At 39.9% G+C, this 17,860-nt stretch overlaps 1 protein-coding gene across 4 annotated transcripts in view; it reads right to left on the bottom strand.

Moving 5' to 3' along the window:
- The window catches only part of dscamb (Down syndrome cell adhesion molecule b), a 134,405-nt gene that overhangs the window by 106,988 nt on the left and 9,557 nt on the right, over positions 1-17,860 (bottom strand). For all 4 annotated transcript variants that reach the window (XM_086261168.1, XM_086261169.1, XM_086261170.1 and 1 more), the window contains exons 2-3: positions 7,669-7,986; positions 6,173-6,319 (exon numbers count right to left, since the gene is read on the bottom strand). In XM_086261168.1, the coding sequence (XP_086117294.1) occupies positions 6,173-6,319; positions 7,669-7,986 (465 nt within the window). The remainder of the gene's footprint in view (positions 1-6,172; positions 6,320-7,668; positions 7,987-17,860) is intronic.

Genomic DNA, 17,860 nt, shown 5'->3' with positions numbered 1-17,860 from the left:
TCATAAGTCGCAAATGCACAAAATGCATCCTTCAGCTCGCGTTCCCATAATTCTCTGTGGCAGCAGAGTGATTAATGCGCACAACTATTGATTTTGCTTTTTGCTTTTTTTATTACGAGAGAGTGGCCTTAGCCCACCAACCCAAAACACTCCTTATGTGACAACATCACAAAAAGCACCCCATCTCCTTTAGAGTCAGTGTGTGTGTGTGTGTGTGTGTGTGTGTGTGTACATGTTTAGACGTCCTTGTTGAGGACAGAAAATTGGCTTGGCACTATACTTGTGGGGACCAACAGTCACTTATGGGGACAAATGCCCGTCCCCACAAGTTTAAAGGCATTTTTAAGGCTCAAAATGTGGTTTTAGTGTCAGGGTTACAATTAGGTTATCATTAGGTTTAGGCTGAGAACCATAACCATTTTTAATGGTTAGGGTAAGCGGCTAGGGAAAGCATTATGTCAATTAGATGTCTTCACTAAGATATGAAAACAAGCGCGTGCGTGTGTGTGTGTGTGTGTGTGTGTGTGTGTGCGTGCGTGCGTGCGTGCGTGCGTGCGTGCGTGCGTGCGTGCGTGCGTGTGTGTGTGTGTGTGTGTGTGTGTGTGTGTGGACTGGGAAAAGGGGTGCAGTGAAAGACAAGGGTCAGCATTTCACTAACTGCTGATCTGTGTGGGAGGAGGGGGGGAGCAAAATGATAGGCGGTGTTGTTTTCATAGGGTTTCACTGCAGAATGGGTGGAGTTTGGTGCAAACACACACATACACACAGGCACATATATGTGCTGATATGCGCACATGCTCATAATAATATCTTGAGCTTTCTCTGAATTCCAGTCATCGCACTCTTGTGCTTGACCCATTTTCAAGCCCCCCAACAACAAGATCAGCAAACCCTGCTCGTGTGGGGAGGAAGAAACAGAAATTTGAAAGAGACTGAAAGTGAGAACGAGTGAAGAAAGCTTTAAAGAGGAAGACAGAGGGACGAGATCATGTGGCGAATGTGATGCAGTCTCTTGTTTACCAAAGAAAAAGCCTCACCCACACGTCTCTCTAGCCCTTCCTTCTCACTCTTTTGTTTCCTCAACTCTCCCCTCACTTCCTTTCTTCTAATCTGTCCTCTCCTTCTCGACATTTCATTGCATCTTATTCCCTCGCAAGCTCATTCCTAGCACTGTGCCCTCCTTTCAAGGTTGGCCTGACTTTGGGCGTGTTGAATTTACAGCCCCATCTCTGCCTGCCTTCTCAGTGCCCTCACTGTCAATCTCAGTGAAAAATGGAGACGGTGGCACATCACTGGCATGATAAAAATCCTGCAACAGTGATCACGTAAACCAAACACCTACAGTAGCCCCTTTGAAGACATCCTTTACATTCCCGCGACTGGGCCGCTGGCTGGTTAAGGCTGTGATTCTATTAGGAAGCAAACTGTTTAATTAGCCCCTATAAGCACTCACAAGGAAGAGAGACGAGTGAGCAGAATGCAAGAAGCCAACACGCATGTGACTGAAAAATGTAGCCAGATTTTTTTTTTTGTCCCCTTCGCCGATGCTCTGAGTATTGGATGGAGTTATTTGCATAAAGCAAATAAAAAAAATAGCATTTTCCATGCAGGAGGAAATTGACTGGGGCACTGTGCCAAGCAGGTTATGCAACGAAATGAGAGGAAAAGAAAAAAGTCCGACAGTCAAGGCCGGCGGAGGAGGATGGAAGAGAAGAGAAGTATTTTCCTCAGTCAAACATAAACATAAAAAATGTCAACATCTGATTTTATCATTATGGATAAACACTATATTACAATATATTATATATAGTGTATACAAACCAAAAAAACTCTCTCTCTTTAAAACGTGCACGGTATGATCCAGTGATACAGGATATGTTTGTAGTTCTATTTTGCAATTAATAAACAGTTAATAAATATTAGAAATATTTAGTTTATCACAATATAATTTGCGAACAAAATCAAAACAAACAAAAAATGTGATATTTGTTAATAAATGAAGTATGAGGACATGTTTTTGGTTAAAAAAAATATTACTGAATAGTAAAAATATATTTATATAAAGATTTGGCCAAATCTAGACGACAGACAAGTGCTGTACTCTTATAGAATGTATGCACTGTCCAAATTTTATTCAAACATCGGAGAAGAAAAGTTATGCAATGTTGTGTGAAATTAAGAGGGTGGACAGCCAAGATGGCAGCACACCCTGGAAGTAGGCAGGACCTGTGGAGTCTCTTCCTTCCTTCGCACTCTAAGCCTGTGTCTTACTGTATTGCACAATAAAGCTTCCTGTCTTTCATCTCTAACCTAATCTCCTGCCCGAAAAGACGAGAGGCATGCATTTTCTTTCCCTGAAGGAGGCCGTATCTCCTTGTGACAGGGAGATATGGCCTCCTTCTTCTTTTCCTGTCCTCTCCCCATCCTACCTGACCCCTCCTCACCTTTCCCCTCTTTACCAGCTGTCCCCCAGGGAGTTTCTGCAGGTCATCGGTCTGGCTTACACGTCATTATCATAGGCTGTGTCAGGTTTCCTCCCGGATTAGTTTGTGATAGGTGTACAGGTTTAGTTTCTCTTAGCCTAAGTACATTACAGCACTGGGCCTGATAGGTCTTGTCAAATGAATCATATCATTCATTTTGATTTTAATAGTTAGAAACCAAAGCTACAAATCCCCAGCAATTTAAAAGACAACGATATGAGGCTAACTATTACAAATGATGAGATGGTTGATAAGTGTTGTCAGTGGTCAGTGACAGCTGAGCCTAGTTCTTCCAGAAGTTTCATCCTGTTAAAAGAGAGTTTTTCTTCCCACTGTTGCCAAGTGCTTGATCAAACATTTCCCTTCTTAAACTCATTTTGTCATTTTGTCCTGTATTTTCATGTTATTTTTATTTTAGATGCATAGCACTTTCACCAACAGCTGTTTTTTTAATGTGCTATAGATTAAACTTGATTTGGCACAATCTTTAAAAAGAAAGATTCTGATGCTTTTTGGGACAACATCCTAGACCAAGATAGGCAGCAATCTGACATTATTGAGAAATACAAGTCAAATTATAATTTATTAACCTAAAGAAAGGATCCAATTACATAATCTAAACACTCACATCTAGGCACTACGCCGAAAATTCCGCTCTTTCAGTTTCAAAGTTTGATGTCTCTACTTGCAAAACAAAAGTTAAACCCTGAGAGCTATCTTGTGTGCATCCTTTCTTACCAACAGCATGATAACTTTGGGCTAATGTTCCCTCTTCATCTATAGTGCGCAAGAACAGTCAATAAGAAGTTGGTCTGTACACAGTAGGCACAAGAGGAACTAATCTAAGACTTGACAGATTTCAGCTCACGACTGACGATGCAAGCACAGGGCGAATTTGTGCTCAAATTGCACAACATAGGTAACTATGAACATCCTAGAGACGAGCACAAGGTCTCTGAGACAACATGTTCTCTGCAGCTCATTCGGCGTTTAAGCACTGGTTTTGCAGAAGCTCTTGTCTGAAACCAAGGCCGCCCAGCTCATTAAGCTGCCTCATATCATGAATGATAGGAGACAAAAGGCAGGTAGATAGAAAACACAGAGACACACACTAACCCTTTTCAAAAAGCACGGGCACTTGACATGCAAACACACTGGGGTGTGTAAAAAAAAAAAAGAAAAGCTCTGCATTTACATAAATGTGTGCACACAGGTAGTAAGACAACAGGAGCGCACACGTGCATTCAAATAAAGGTCCATCATATAAAATCCTGGCAGGACCACAGTAGGACACAGCTCAACTCCTCCCCTCCCTACTCTACCTTCCTTCCTTTCATATTTTTTTACCCCTTTCATCTCTGTATTAGCTCTGTCAATTGTTTATCAAAAGCGGCGAGGAGGCGATCGGAGCCGGCCATTTGAAAGCTCGTGCTGCGAGATCCATTTTAAAATTCATGACGGGTTAATGGTATGTTAGTGGCAACATTAGGACCCGGTGAGCTTGCATCATGCTCATTCACATTGAAAACAGGCCGCTTCAAATGACTACTAAGCAGTCCTCGTTCTGAAAGGTAATTCATATTGTAATTAACTTTTCAATCACAGCTGATTAATTAAGACAAGCTCTAGTCTGTAATTATGCATCTATTTTTGACCCTAATGTGAATCACTGGATATTCCACAGATGTCAGCAGCTGCGATTTGAGCCAGTTTCCTCTCTGCGACTTAGAGATCTCAAAAGGCAAAACCTCACACCTGAACATTTAAGCAGCGAGCACATTGTTGGTATCAGCTTAGATGTTTCAGAGCCGCAGGTCTTTATCACCATGATCTGCCACAATGTTTTAACCATTTTGATTATTTCAGCCTCTATTCAGAGAAATATCTTATAAAAGATGTGTCTTTCTTCTAATTCTGATGCACCGTGCAAAGGTAGAGAAGTGCACTTGATGTTACCGCTCCCAACAAAAACCTGAGATTAATAATTCAGTGAGGCGGTGGGATAGCTTTATTTTGTGTCCTCTGAGACTAAATCGTCTTTTATGTAAAACTGAATAAAAGAAAGGAAAGGGCTGTGGAAAAAAAAAAAGTCGGAAAACTAGGCTGGGCCAGACTGCATCCCCCTGCCATTGTCAAGCCCGGTTGGTATCCTTATGGTGTCTCTCACTCACTCTTGTTCTTTGCTCACGCACAAACACGAGCACACAACACACACACACACCTCCTAACCCTCCTAGAGTAAACATACCCTCTCCATAACAGTGCGCGGTGAATCCGCTCATGCATCAGAATCTACCATCAAATATTTATCACCGAGCAGCAGTGATTTTGACCGTGTGCTCATGCTTTTGACAGCACTCGCCTGCTGCAATACTTATTGGAGTAAACACAGACAATCCGATATCGTTGTTCTTTTGAACACTCGTGAAAGAACTCAAAAGAACACCAAGTGTACAATATAATCCATCAAAACTTCACTGCATATTCTATAGGCCGTCTGGCCTGCGGTAAAAAGCACAGACATCACTGTGGACTGTATCAGAGCTGATTTGGAAAAATAACTGGCAGACATTGCATTTTAATTTGCAGAAATGGCACAAATACTACTCCTGGTCTATACACGGAGAGGCGTTCTTCATGTATTTTCTAATTCAGGACAACAAACTTTTGTTTTTGATCTAGAGAACACACGTAAAAGTATTTCATTTGCATGGACGCTTTTGTTTTTTCAGTCACACTTAAGATAAACATCATCTCTGGGTCTTGTCTACATGATTCATTTCATTTGCGGAACCTAATCATATCTGCATGCTGCGTATTTGCTCGCTCTCCGTGACATTAGGCAATGTCTTCAACCAGCAGCTTGCAGCGAGTAACTCGAGTAACCTCGAGTAAATAAGTCGCTGGCATGGATCAGAAGACACATCTTCATGCTTGAGCACACACATTTAAAATGCCACCAAAACACCGTCCCAGATTCTGCCTTCAGTCAAATGACATCAAGTGCTCACTTACAGGTCCCTGAACGCCACAGTATGAAGCAAAATCAGCCAGCGGGCAGTACATGGAGCAATCAAAGAGATAAGCATCCCATTTAACCTGAGTAAAAATTCAAGCTACAGAACGTTCTGGTGTGTTGCGCTATCCCGCTGTGCCACTGGATTCAAATAAGGAGGGTAAACTAGGTCATTGGTATGTAATGCTATGTAAACTGTCCCACTTTACCCCTTGCTGGACTCAAAATGGCGTTGGCTGAGGTGGAGTGTGTACAAGAAAGAGAAGCCCAGTGATTCAATGTGACAGTTATCAACATCCTCTGGCTAGTGAGAGGACATAGCTGTATAGAGCTGCAGAGCCCCAGTAATGGCAGACTCAGCCAGTAAACAGGTAAGAAGATGACTCACAGCTAAACAGAACACAGCGTCCAAAGAGCACAGAGCAAAGTGGAAGGCAACTGGGCATAAACAGCAAAAAAAAAAAAAAGGACACAACTCTCTGAAATTACCGGCATGGCCACTAAAAGTCTTTTTTAGTACATACCTTGCACAAAGTTACAAATGTGGTCGGTCATTTTAGCATCAATGTTTGCTTTTTACCTTCAGATATACACATTAAGTTCAGTTATTACCATGTTGTGAACATGGAGGCTTTGAGTGCTAAAAGCTCTATATTTGAAGTTTTTCTCCTACCTGAGCTGAGCGACACGGTGTCTTTCTCCCATGATACGACAGTGACGTAGGCCTCCACAGAAGCAGGAATAATGCACTTGAACACGGCTACACTCCCTCTCATAGCCTTCTGGTCAGCCACTCTGACTGTGTAGGGTTCCCGTGATACTATTGAACAATTAAAAAACAGAATTAAAAGGCACGTCTCATTTACAGGGCAAAATAATGACATTATTATGCATTTTTTTAAAGACATCTAGGGTGAAGCAAACTGGGTCTGCCATCAAAGAAAGCATCAGAGTTCAGATCTATGGTATAAAATTGCAAAGAAAGGGACACTTTCCAGGGTAGTGGAAAGTGTAGCTTAAAGTAGAGACACAAGTTTCACCTAAAAAAATTTAACTACAAAACTGGTGCATGTTATAGCATGAACTTCTAATCTTATCTGTGTTTCAGAGAACACAGTCCACAGCAGGTATCAACCACCTTACACAACTCCTTGTAGCTATGTAGGAACAGATCAACGGAGGTGCATAACATGGGCTATTCAGACCCCCAGCCTCCGTCAGAATGCTGCTGAAGTTCTACTAGAGGTGGGACGCACCTCCTCAGTATACATTTAGGCATGGCTGGGCTAATTGGCATCCTCCACTCACCATTAGTTATTGCTGAGCTCCTCTCTTCCCCTGATTGTTCAACACATTTGGCCAAAAGTCTACTGATACAGTTACAAAACTGATCATTGACCTATGCCCTAGGGTGTCCTGGTTAACATTCTTATGCGTGAACGTGGTGTTATTTATGGACAAATATTCCAATGCCAGAACAGTGCTTGGATTCAGATCATTCAGATTTACTGTCATTGCCCAGATGAGCACTGAAGTCCCCCAGTAGGACAATGGTGTCTCCAACTTGGGCCACTTCCATCACCCTACTCAGGGACTCCAAGAAACTACCAGAAACTCAGAGCTGTTATTTTGTGCTTTACAGTCAGGATCTCTTTTTTTGACACTAGGGAGAACCCCAGTTTTCAAGCACGCTTGGATGATACAAGTATGCCCACCTCTGTCCGACACTGCCCTGTCCAATCACTGAGGGCAATAGCAGATTGCACTAAAGTCCAGCCTTTTCCAGTAGACTAGTTCCAAAAGCTGTGCATTGAAGTCCAACATTATCAGGCCAGTTTCTCCTAATCTAAAGCGCTACCTTAGGTTTCTTCCCAAAGAGAGAAGTGACCTTGCATGTCCTGAGAACAACTTGGGATTGGACCATCAAGGGTTCTGCCTGGCAACTGTCTGATCTATGCCTACAGATCAATCATTAGTTGCTCTAAGCCTTTAAGCAGCATTATTGTAAGATTTTGGACCTTTGCTGGACTTAACCACTAAACTACAAAAAAATAACACACTATCAGTACTACAAGTGTTGTACACTCAGTCTGTTAAATTCATACTCATGCAAGTTCCCCCATCATCACAATAACAACAAGTCCTTCAAACCCTTATCTGGAGACTCACCGGCTTTGATGTGGACATCCTGACTCCTAATCTTGCCAGAAGGGTTCTCGGCAGTGCAGTAGTACGTGTTGTCATGGATCAGCTTGCTAAAGCTGGATGGCAGGAAGTTAAAGATCTGGAGGGTTCCATTGGGGTGAACGTGACGGATGCCGGGGACATCGTAGATCTCCTCGCCGGTAGCCAGATACCATCGCAGCGAGGCAGGCGGCGCACCCCCAGCAGGACAGGGCACAGAGGTCCCTGTGGTGCTGGCAAATACTACCTCTTGCAGAGATGCATTGACAAAGTATAAGCTGGAATGTAGGTCTTCACTGAAAACTGGAAAAGAAAAAAAATAGGAGAACATCACAATCTGTGGTTTTGATTTTATTTATCAGTCTTTCATTTTTAAATTTTGCAGTAATTATTGCTGAAAGCACCACCTTAACATAAGTTGATAAATAAGCTCTTGATATTAAGCTCTTGATATTTAAGTATCAATTTAAATTAGTTAAGATGAAGAAGATTTAATCAGTATTTGTTAAAAATCTCTGACTCCAAGTGTTGCTTATTCATTGCTCATGATCAGCAGTTATAGATTCATCAGTGTATTCCCATCCCTGGGATTTTGGGAACATTAAATTAACATAAACTCCCATCAATTATGAAATAAGGTCCACGGCCGTGATTATGTTCATGCTTCGGTTTAAACTGGCATCACTGTAAAGAGAATGGCATTAAATGTAGTTAGTGCAGGAGCATTCTCAAGAGGATAGGAGGGTAATAAATGTCAATGTTGGCTCAATTAGCTGCATATAAATCTACAGCTGTTTGATTTCAGAGTGAAGAAGCCAAGGCAGCAGAAGTCTACGATCTGAGGTTCTGTGAAAAGACAGTTTGTTTGTATTTCAGGCAAAAATACAGCATTTGTGTGTGTATGCCTTGTCGCCTCAGCCTGGTGGCAAAGCTCTGCAGTAAATGGCTTACAGTGGCACTGGCAGCTGGCTTGGACCCTCTCTGGGGAGAAAACATTTTAGCACTTCATAAATTCCTAACAAGGTTTCAAATTGCAGACATTTCCATCCTTTTCTCTGCTCCAGTAGCTCTGAACTAGCAATGAGACACTCCACTGACCTGCACATGTACACATGCAAAACACTCATTTGAAGATTAGGAATTCAACACACAAAAATTATTATGGAGGTAAGGATCACTGCTGGAGCCTTTCTCCTGAGAAAGGAATATGCAGATATATTGAAAAGTTGGACAGAGACCTATATTTTCAATGTTATATAAAGTACACTACACCACTACACTAAAAAAAACTATACAGACATTTCATTTAAATGTTTTGACTGTAGTTCAGGGCAGGATAACTATTTATCAAAATACAAACAGACAGTATATTTTTCTGTGAGATTATAAAGCTATATATTTGCTACATTAAGCTTAGATAAAACAGTGTTCTGTATATTGCTCCCCCACTACAGTATTTTCTTATAAATGTATTTTTTTCTTACAAAATAATTTAAATAATATTATATTATAAGGGGTAAACTGTGCTTCTGCAAATAGACAGCAAGTGAAAGAGTTTTTTTTCCCCAGGAATATGAATAAATGGCGAAAATAACCTTATCTTTTATGTTAGCTTAAATTAGCGCTATAAAGGCTAATGCTAATTTAAAATAAAATACAAAATAAACGAGCTAACACTGATATTAGTAGCATTCAAACCCGCGAAAAACTATGTCAAAAAAGTGCACTCATTTTAGATGTATTTGAAACTTCTAGATTAAAATGTTTAGGCTAACAAAGTTAGTTGTTTTTTGTTGGTTTTTTAGCTAGCTAGAAACCCACAAATGGGATGGTAGCTGTTTATTCTTCCTGTATTAAAACACACTGGTCAGAATCATATCAATTGTTATGTCAAATTAAACAATGCTGTTTTTTCTACTGAGACTGTAATATCACAGGTATCACTGCAATATCTCACCATGCCTGCCTGGTCTCCCTGGTTGGCAAGAATGCAGCCTAAATTTTATTACCAAAAAGGAGCAAAGTGCCTTATATGGCTTGCATTATAGCTTTTAGGGGGCTCTAATCACCTTTGTGAGGAAAAATGTAAGACACAATAAAATAATATATTTATAGAAAACACATTTTTGATGCTGTAATTATGGTTTTTAACATGTCAGCTGTGACTCAGACTGTAGTACAGCCCACAAGTAGCAAGTACCAATCAATCAATGTCTGCGTCCCTTTTTTTATACAATACGTGACTCTGCTTGCTGCCTGTCTGCAATATGTTATCTGCCTGTCCTAGAACATGCCCATATGCATACATGCAAAATATTTTCTGCAGATTCATTTGTTTAAAGGGGTGATAAGATGTTTACACAACTCATTATGTTTCTCAGATATGTGGAAAAAATAGGTATTTGTTAAATATAGTGTATTATATAGTTTATATCTTATAATATATATTGCATATACAGTTTCTTCAACAATATATAAAGCAGATTGTGTAAATGTCACATATGCGTTTATAGAAAGACTGACTTTTTAAGAGTGGGTGGTCCAAATAAAATTTCTGCAATGTGCACTATATATGCTCCCAGCAGAGAAACTTTCATATACCTGTACAGTCTCTAACATCAAAAAGTTTTAGCCAATTTAAATATTTTAAGACGCTGTGGGATTGTGCGCCGGGTTCTCGATGGGTCTGAGGCACCGGCTAAGATGAAAATAATACATCAAAGTCATATTAAATTCTGATTCATTCTCTTTTTCCAGCTGGCACTGGGAGTATCAATCTTCTCAGTGCTCTGTTGATAATACAGATCGGAGGTGATGGTGGTGGTAGTAGTTTTTTTTTTAGGGGGGTTCAGCCTCACCTGATGGTGCTCAAGGTTAGTGAGAAGGAGAGGACACTTTAAAATCACTTGTGTCAAGATATTTTAAACATACTGCTTTGATTCGTTTTCATCCAGCAGAGAATTTCCCTCATGTGAAATCCAAAATACACAGCTGATTATGCTAAAGACAGTTTGTGCTGTGAATGAGGTGTTTGTATGCATGTAGTGAAACGTCATATTTTGTAAACTTCAATTGATTGGATTTGGGGAAGTAAGTGAAGAAAGTTTGTCAATTTTATTTAAACGAAATTAAAAAATACACATAATATTTTTTCTTAATTTAAAAAAAAATCCAGTTACAAACAGCTAGCACACTTCAAAGTTTTCCGATCAAATTATTCAAGTGAAGTTAATTGACTCTTGAAGATGTTACAATAGAAAATGTCTCGAGAGAAGATAGATTAAAGAAGTGTGCAGTTGCTTGAAAAGCTTCTATTCTTCGCGAGCATCAGAGAAATTGGATTAGGATTTATGCCACGGCTGTTTTGATATTCGCCTATTTCACATTTAAAAGTAGGTGAGAGCTATTCAATTTAGACTGGCTGAGTGAGATTGATTTAATTTAACAAAGAAATGGACTCTGGTGAAAGTGCGCATATCGCTGCACTGCTCGTTTTCCTAATTGACTAAACTCAGGAGCCAGACCGCAAAATGGTGTGATGACGCATGTACATCACTCCCCTCGACCTCACAAAGAGCAGCAAGTCATTCCCCAACAAATGGCCTCAGGGTCCAACCACTTACTACATTGCCCTGGAGGAAATCAGTAATTGGCATAATTTTTCATGAACTCAACTGTAAAAGGTGAAATAAATGACACTGTTCAATAATGCATTATATGCATCTATAATTGACTATGATTTTTTTTTTTCGGGATCTTCAGAGGGACAGGAGGAATGAGGAAAGCTGTTTTATGTAAACCTTAACTATCACAAGAACTTTTTTAATATTTACCCTCTTTTAAATGTAAGCTTTTTATTCACTAATCTGGTGCTTACTGTCATAGTTTTGAGTGCTATTCTTGCAGTTTCCTATAGCTAGCTCAATTGTATTTTGTTTGCACGTTGCACTTCTGTAATTCCCACTGTTTATGCAACTGGTTTAGAAAGCAATGAGACAGATATTGGAGCAATAATGTTAAAAACTATCATTATTTACTATTTTTTAAGACTTTCAAAGCTATAAAGAAATCTCTACAGGGCTGAAGTGTATGTGTATGAAGTGTTTGTGTTTGGATTGCGTTATAAGCATGTAAGAATATATAAGAACGTATATAAACACATCAAACGCGACTATATCACCAAAAATAAATAAATGCATATAAAATCACACTATTACTTACATCAGCGGTCCCCAACCCCCAGGCCACGGACCGGTAATGGTCCGTGAGTCGTTTGGTACCGGGCCACGAGAGTTGAGGCTTGGGTGTAAAATTTATGGTTTTCTGGGGTTTTATCGGTTTTTAATCAGGGTTTTTTTTTTAATCATTTTTATCATTAACTCGGTTTCCCTGGGTCTTTTCCCGAGTGTTATGAATAAATCTTTTTTTTTGGTAGCAGTGCTGGTTTTCTTTTTTTGTATTTATCCACAAACCCTTAAAGGCCGGCCCGTGAAAATATTGTTGGACATAAACCAGTCCATGGCGCAAAAACGGTTGACTTACATGGAATAATATTATCATTCATTTTATTACATCTGGAGATGTGTTTGTGATTCTGAGTCATAAAAGCCCAATAGAGGCTCTCCTTTTAGCTTTGCTTTGGTCTCCACCCACTCGTGCTAAATGCTACACTAAGTTCACCAGCTAGATGCCAGCTGTCTCCATCTTTTGTTTGGTTATGAACCAATATGTATACATATTTTTTCCCCTTAGAAGAGCTTTCTTGTAAAACTAAAGAGGCGTGAAGAGTGAACAGAAGTTATCCATCATAAAACAATAAGATGCAAGACACAACAGTGGTGTGTAGCGACAGGTGATCATTTTTGGAGAGTTTATTACTAAAAAAAACCCATTGACCATATAAAAATATTCCTTAGAGCACCATTTTGTATTGTGTTATACTGTGTCCTCATTCTATAGTGTTTTTTATGTGCATTATACACGTAAAAACATCACGTAAAAGTTTAAAGGTTTTTATTGGGAATGTAAGATATGGGAAAATTAGCTCTTTGTTTATTGCCATCTGCTTTAATGGGACGACAAAGGTTGGTAGTGTGTCTGTTGTTAGACTGCCACACAGATATTTAAACATAACTATACAGTTATTTCTTGCAGAGCTGTTGTAATCTATTGTCTGTTTAATGTTATAACTGAAAAACTATTAGAAAAATCTGTTTATTGAGTGTTTGACCTTCTGATGATCTGTTTCAGAGAAGCTGTAACATTCCTACAGAATTACTGTATATACAGCAAACAACACCTATTATGAGCCATAGCTGTGCTCCTTTCCACAGCATAACTGATCGGCTGACAGGCTGTTACCATCCACAGCAGAGCCACGTAAACAGTGAATCAGTGTTAATGCAAGGTAATAAAGATTAGTATACATGGTTGATTCCACAGGTCCTGAAGTCCTTGACTCGCCGCTTAATTATTTTTCAGCCTGACACATGCTCAAAACATGCTACAGTCACTTTTTGTGTGATGTTTTCCTCTCTCATGTGTCCTTGCAAGTTAAGATGAATGGTCCCGGTGCCACATGGGACTTCTCATCCCACACCAACATATTCCATCTTTTATGCAGCTGCTAGCTTTTTTTGTCATGAACTCTCTGTGACATGTGAAGAAGAGAGAACAGCAGAAAGCAAACAAGAAGGGGCAAAAAGAGAATCAGAGAGATAGTGGGATTGATTCAGCTTCCCATATTTCAGGGGGCACTTGTGTTGCATCTGTTGAGCGAGCAGATCCATTGTCTGAGTTGTCAACGCCACCGCAGCATGGGGACTCTGCACTGCATGGTAGCGTGGCACCGGGTACCTCATAGTGACAATGTGACAGCAGGAACCTTGGGTAATTAAAGCAGCTCTGTGCTCTGTGCCCTCAGGGCATGTCTGCCTGGGATGTGGAGATCATACCTGGCTCACTCACATTCAACACTAACAGCTGAAGCAATTTTCAACCTTAACAAATTCCTGCTCTGTGCATTTATGGATAGTAGCATTAGTGTGATGTAGGCAGCGCTCGAGCATGTGATCAAGCTTTATTCCCAGCAGCTAAAAATAGGGCCTTGACCTGTGGGTGACCCAAATTTGAAATACACTGTACAGGTACACTGCATTTCATTTAATCTGATTACCATGGATGAAAATCATATTTCACCAAAGTAAGTTATTTTTTCTTTATATCAGTCTATGAACTTGAAAGCAATATGTGTAGAGCTATGTATAGAGCTAGGAGCTCTGATACAGGGAGATGATAACCAGCCAGGGCCAGGGAGTCCACTGTGAGTAAGCATTCCCACTGATCTGATCTGGCCAGAGGCAATACACCATGCATGGAAGTTAAATGACTGTATTCCAATTTGCTCTCATGAATATTAAGCAGGGCTGTGACAGAAAGGGCTGGCTGTACGCAAGCTGCTGATCCACACCGACAGATCAGTCCTCTGATGTCTAGGAGGGGCGGGCAACTCTAAAAACGAGGCCCCCACAGCAGATGAGCCTCCTCCTCCTCCCTGGTCTATTTTCATGTCTTAAATGGGCCAGAGTGGCTGGCTGTCTCATCAAGGGAAAGCCAGAGACCCTGGACTGGTTCTCAGTTAGTATAACTAAGCAATAAAGACGTTGATGTCTAAATTATGCTGCTGCTACTGCTGATGATGATGAGTGCAAGTGAATCTGATGAGGGATTATACCGTAGCAAACTATAGCAGCTCCCTCTGCTGCTGCTGATGATGAATAAAAACCTCCACTAGTAGAAATCTAATATTGCTATGTAATATAACAAGCGCACTAGAAGGTGGAGGGAAACCAAGGTCTGTAATAAAGTAAACAAAAAAGCACTGCTTTGAAATTGTTGCATATATCCACTGCAGATTTACAAGGAGTTGGATTTTACTATGTGAACCTGGAAAACGCTGCTACTGAACCGCAGCAGCTTCTCCAATTAGACCAAACTTATTACAGATGATTTAAGATTTCAACACCTGCAGTTTTACCTATTAATTAAAATAATTTTCTAATTTTACTAAGACCTGAGGAGAGCAGCACTGCGCTGTTGCCTCTCCTCAACCCAATTAACATGAATAAAACCTGTGTATTTATAGAAAGCTAATGCTAATCCTTTTGACAAACATGCACAGGATTGTTTGTTATAAATATATTTTAGGGGTGATTTATTCCCACAGGGTGCAACATTGATGGTGTGCTGTATAAAGTAATCCAGCACTGCTAAAAAGAAGCATTTAGTAATGTATTTACTGTATAAACCAATAATTTTTTTGTATGTTACATAAAATAATCAGAGGACTATCCCGTGAACTCCACAGTGGGGGTTGAGTTGTTATCTTTTAATTTTAATAAGTTTGCCAGGTGAAAGTTGATTGAGAGGAGCGAAGATACTTTATATTTATACACCGATTAATAATGTAAATGCTTTTATTTGTGTGAAGGAAACATCAAATGGAAGGAACCAAGTAACAATCAAAGCAGCACATAATCTAGCGAGGGTCTCATTTAATCACTGATTTATTATCTCGGCAGACTCACCACAAACACAGGCATGCTGGATGCCTTTTACATTTAAAACGATGTTACCTTTTTAAATATAAAAGAAAATTTATCAATGAATCAATTTTTGTTTAATTTTTAATAGTAGTTCATCTATTTTAGCTAGCTAGAAAACTTTGATTAATTGGTGCTACGTAGCGCTCTGCTAGGATTAGCTAGGCTAATTCAAGTCAGCACAGCTGTTGCTGCTTTTTTGGAGCATTTTTGGTAGAAGTTTAAAAAGTTTTAACTCCAGTATTGGTGAGTGAAATTATTCTACTTTGTTAGTCTGGCACTTAGCACCAGTTAGCAGGTATCTGTTTTTGTGATGTTTATGGATGTAGCTTGCTAACCCAACTTGCTAATTTGAATAATAACTCCATCCTTTCATCTAAATACAATAACTTCTCACTCGTGCTACTACACACATGTAATGTGCTCACTTATAAGATACCGGTAGCATTGTTCTGCTTGCCTAGAGTCATGGTATAAAGAAAGTAGACCATCTGTCAATATTAAGGTTTATATTGTAGAACAGTTTGGTATACAAAGGAGTTTGTGATCAATTCAAAGGCTGCAAGGCGCCCAGGCCCTGTGGCTGCAGAATAAGCCGCAGTCATCTCCAGCAGCTCTGTGGAGCTTTTCTATAAACACAACACTGTGCATTACAGTCAGAAATCTCCACTATGGTCTCATTTGTCTAAAGGACATTGTTACACAGGTCTTGTGAGCTTGTTGCAACTTTCTTAGCTGTGCCGTCATGTCCTTTTCAGTGACAGTGTCTTCTCCTGCCTTCACCCTTCCAAACCTGTTCATTCTTTTTTTAATTGTACTGTCATGAACTTTTAACATTTAACATGCTAACTGAGGGCTGTAAAGTCTGACATGTAGCACTGAAGGATTTGTTGCAGTTTCTCAGCTTCTCATTGCTCAGTCTGACCTTGTGGTGAATTTGCTAGGAAATTGACTCCTGAGAAGACCGGTAACTGTCTTGAATGTTCACTGTAGAATGATGGACTTCAGACTGTTTGGAAATGGCCTTATAGCCCTTCCCAGATTAATAGACGGCAGCGGTTGCATCATCTAAAATAGTTACTGATGTCTTTCCTCTGTGGCATCATGTTAACACACACCTGAATGCTCCGGACCATCAAACTGCCAAACCTTCTGTCTCATAGAGGGCCTCCCATGCTCTGATGATCAGTTAATCAAGTCCATTTGACTAGCAGGACTTGGCTTCTACTTACCCTCTTAATTCTTGTGGATGCCACAAGGTTGTACTTAGTTTTTCACACACTTTGTCTACATTTTGGCTTAATTTTTGTTAAATAAATAATGACGCAGTGTAAGGTCTGAGGTTCTGAGGTTGTATTTTCCTAATTGCAAGATCGGCTGTGGCCAAGATTATGATGTTTGATACATAAAAATTTAGAATTTAAAGAGGATGTGCTTTCTTTTTACCATAACTGTGTATTTTCTGCCACAGTTTTTATTCAAATAATACATCGCTAAATCAGTAACCCATTCTCTTAAGAAACATATGCAAATACATCCTTTAAAGAAGTAAGTCCAGCTTCATCGAAGAGTCTGCGTTGCTATGGCTCTATATTTATAATGATGACTTTATAGAACAGTCAGGCCCAGGTTTGTCAGAAATAGACATCATAATCTTCTATCCTTTAAGACTGTCTGTATGTATTCAACAGGTTTGATTGAGCCTTCACTGGATATAATCAAATCACCTCCAAAATAATCTAATGGTCAACATACACTGCCTTTCTTGATAACATGATTAAGCAGCAACATTCTCACTGAACAGATGCTTTTTCAGTCTACCAGAGGCCCAACCTCAGTTAGACAAGCAGATATCACACATACTGGACAAGCAACCTTATTATGTCACCCAGCATTAAGTCTAAGGGCCTTCAGAAAAGTTGCTGCTGTTGGATTTATCATAACTGCTGTCCACCTAGATGGTACCCAGGGAGCTCCATGGTGGTTTCATAGGGGTATATGAGAAGCTTCTGAAGAGGCTGACCTGACACAGATAGCCTTTGGCCCTCAGGCTTTGTTATTTTATCTGTGCCAGCTAAATCTGTTAGGTAGCCATGGCACACCTGTGCAAAATATGCAGAGGAAACTTTTTCTGTTTACTTAGAAGTCAAAGCAAACACCTGATTTCACAACACAAGCATCGGCAAACTCACATAACCAACTCGATTTACGTACAGAGGAGGTGCAACAGAGATAGTTAAATCCAGACCACAGAAAACTGATTGTCGATATTAGCTCTGAGGAAATAATGCAGGTTCTGGGTGTCTAAACATAGCCAGAAGGAAGCAGCTACAATGAGCAAACTTCTGCAGGAGTTGACACTGAAAGGAAAAACAAATTAAACTTGTTGCCAGCGAACACGATTTGCAGATATCTTCACCATCAGCATTTGGATGTTTGTTTGCTAACGCGACGCCCATGCTCAGTATCACATATGCTTTTTTTGGTTTCTTCCTGTTCTGTCAGCCTTTTTCTGTGTTTTTAAATGAGCCGTTGGTTTGAATTGCACTATCATTTGAAGCCCGCCTTGTTCTTCC

The sequence above is a fragment of the Aulonocara sp. 'chitande type north' Nkhata Bay genome, linkage group LG14 (genome assembly GCF_057382095.1).
Source record: "Aulonocara sp. 'chitande type north' Nkhata Bay isolate Kocher_YH1m ecotype deep benthic linkage group LG14, A_spYH_male_GT1.1, whole genome shotgun sequence".
In the NCBI taxonomy this organism is placed as follows: Eukaryota; Metazoa; Chordata; class Actinopteri; order Cichliformes; family Cichlidae; genus Aulonocara; species Aulonocara sp. 'chitande type north' Nkhata Bay.
The sequence above is the reverse complement of the archived record's forward strand: the minus strand, read 5'-3'. Positions and strand labels throughout refer to the sequence as shown.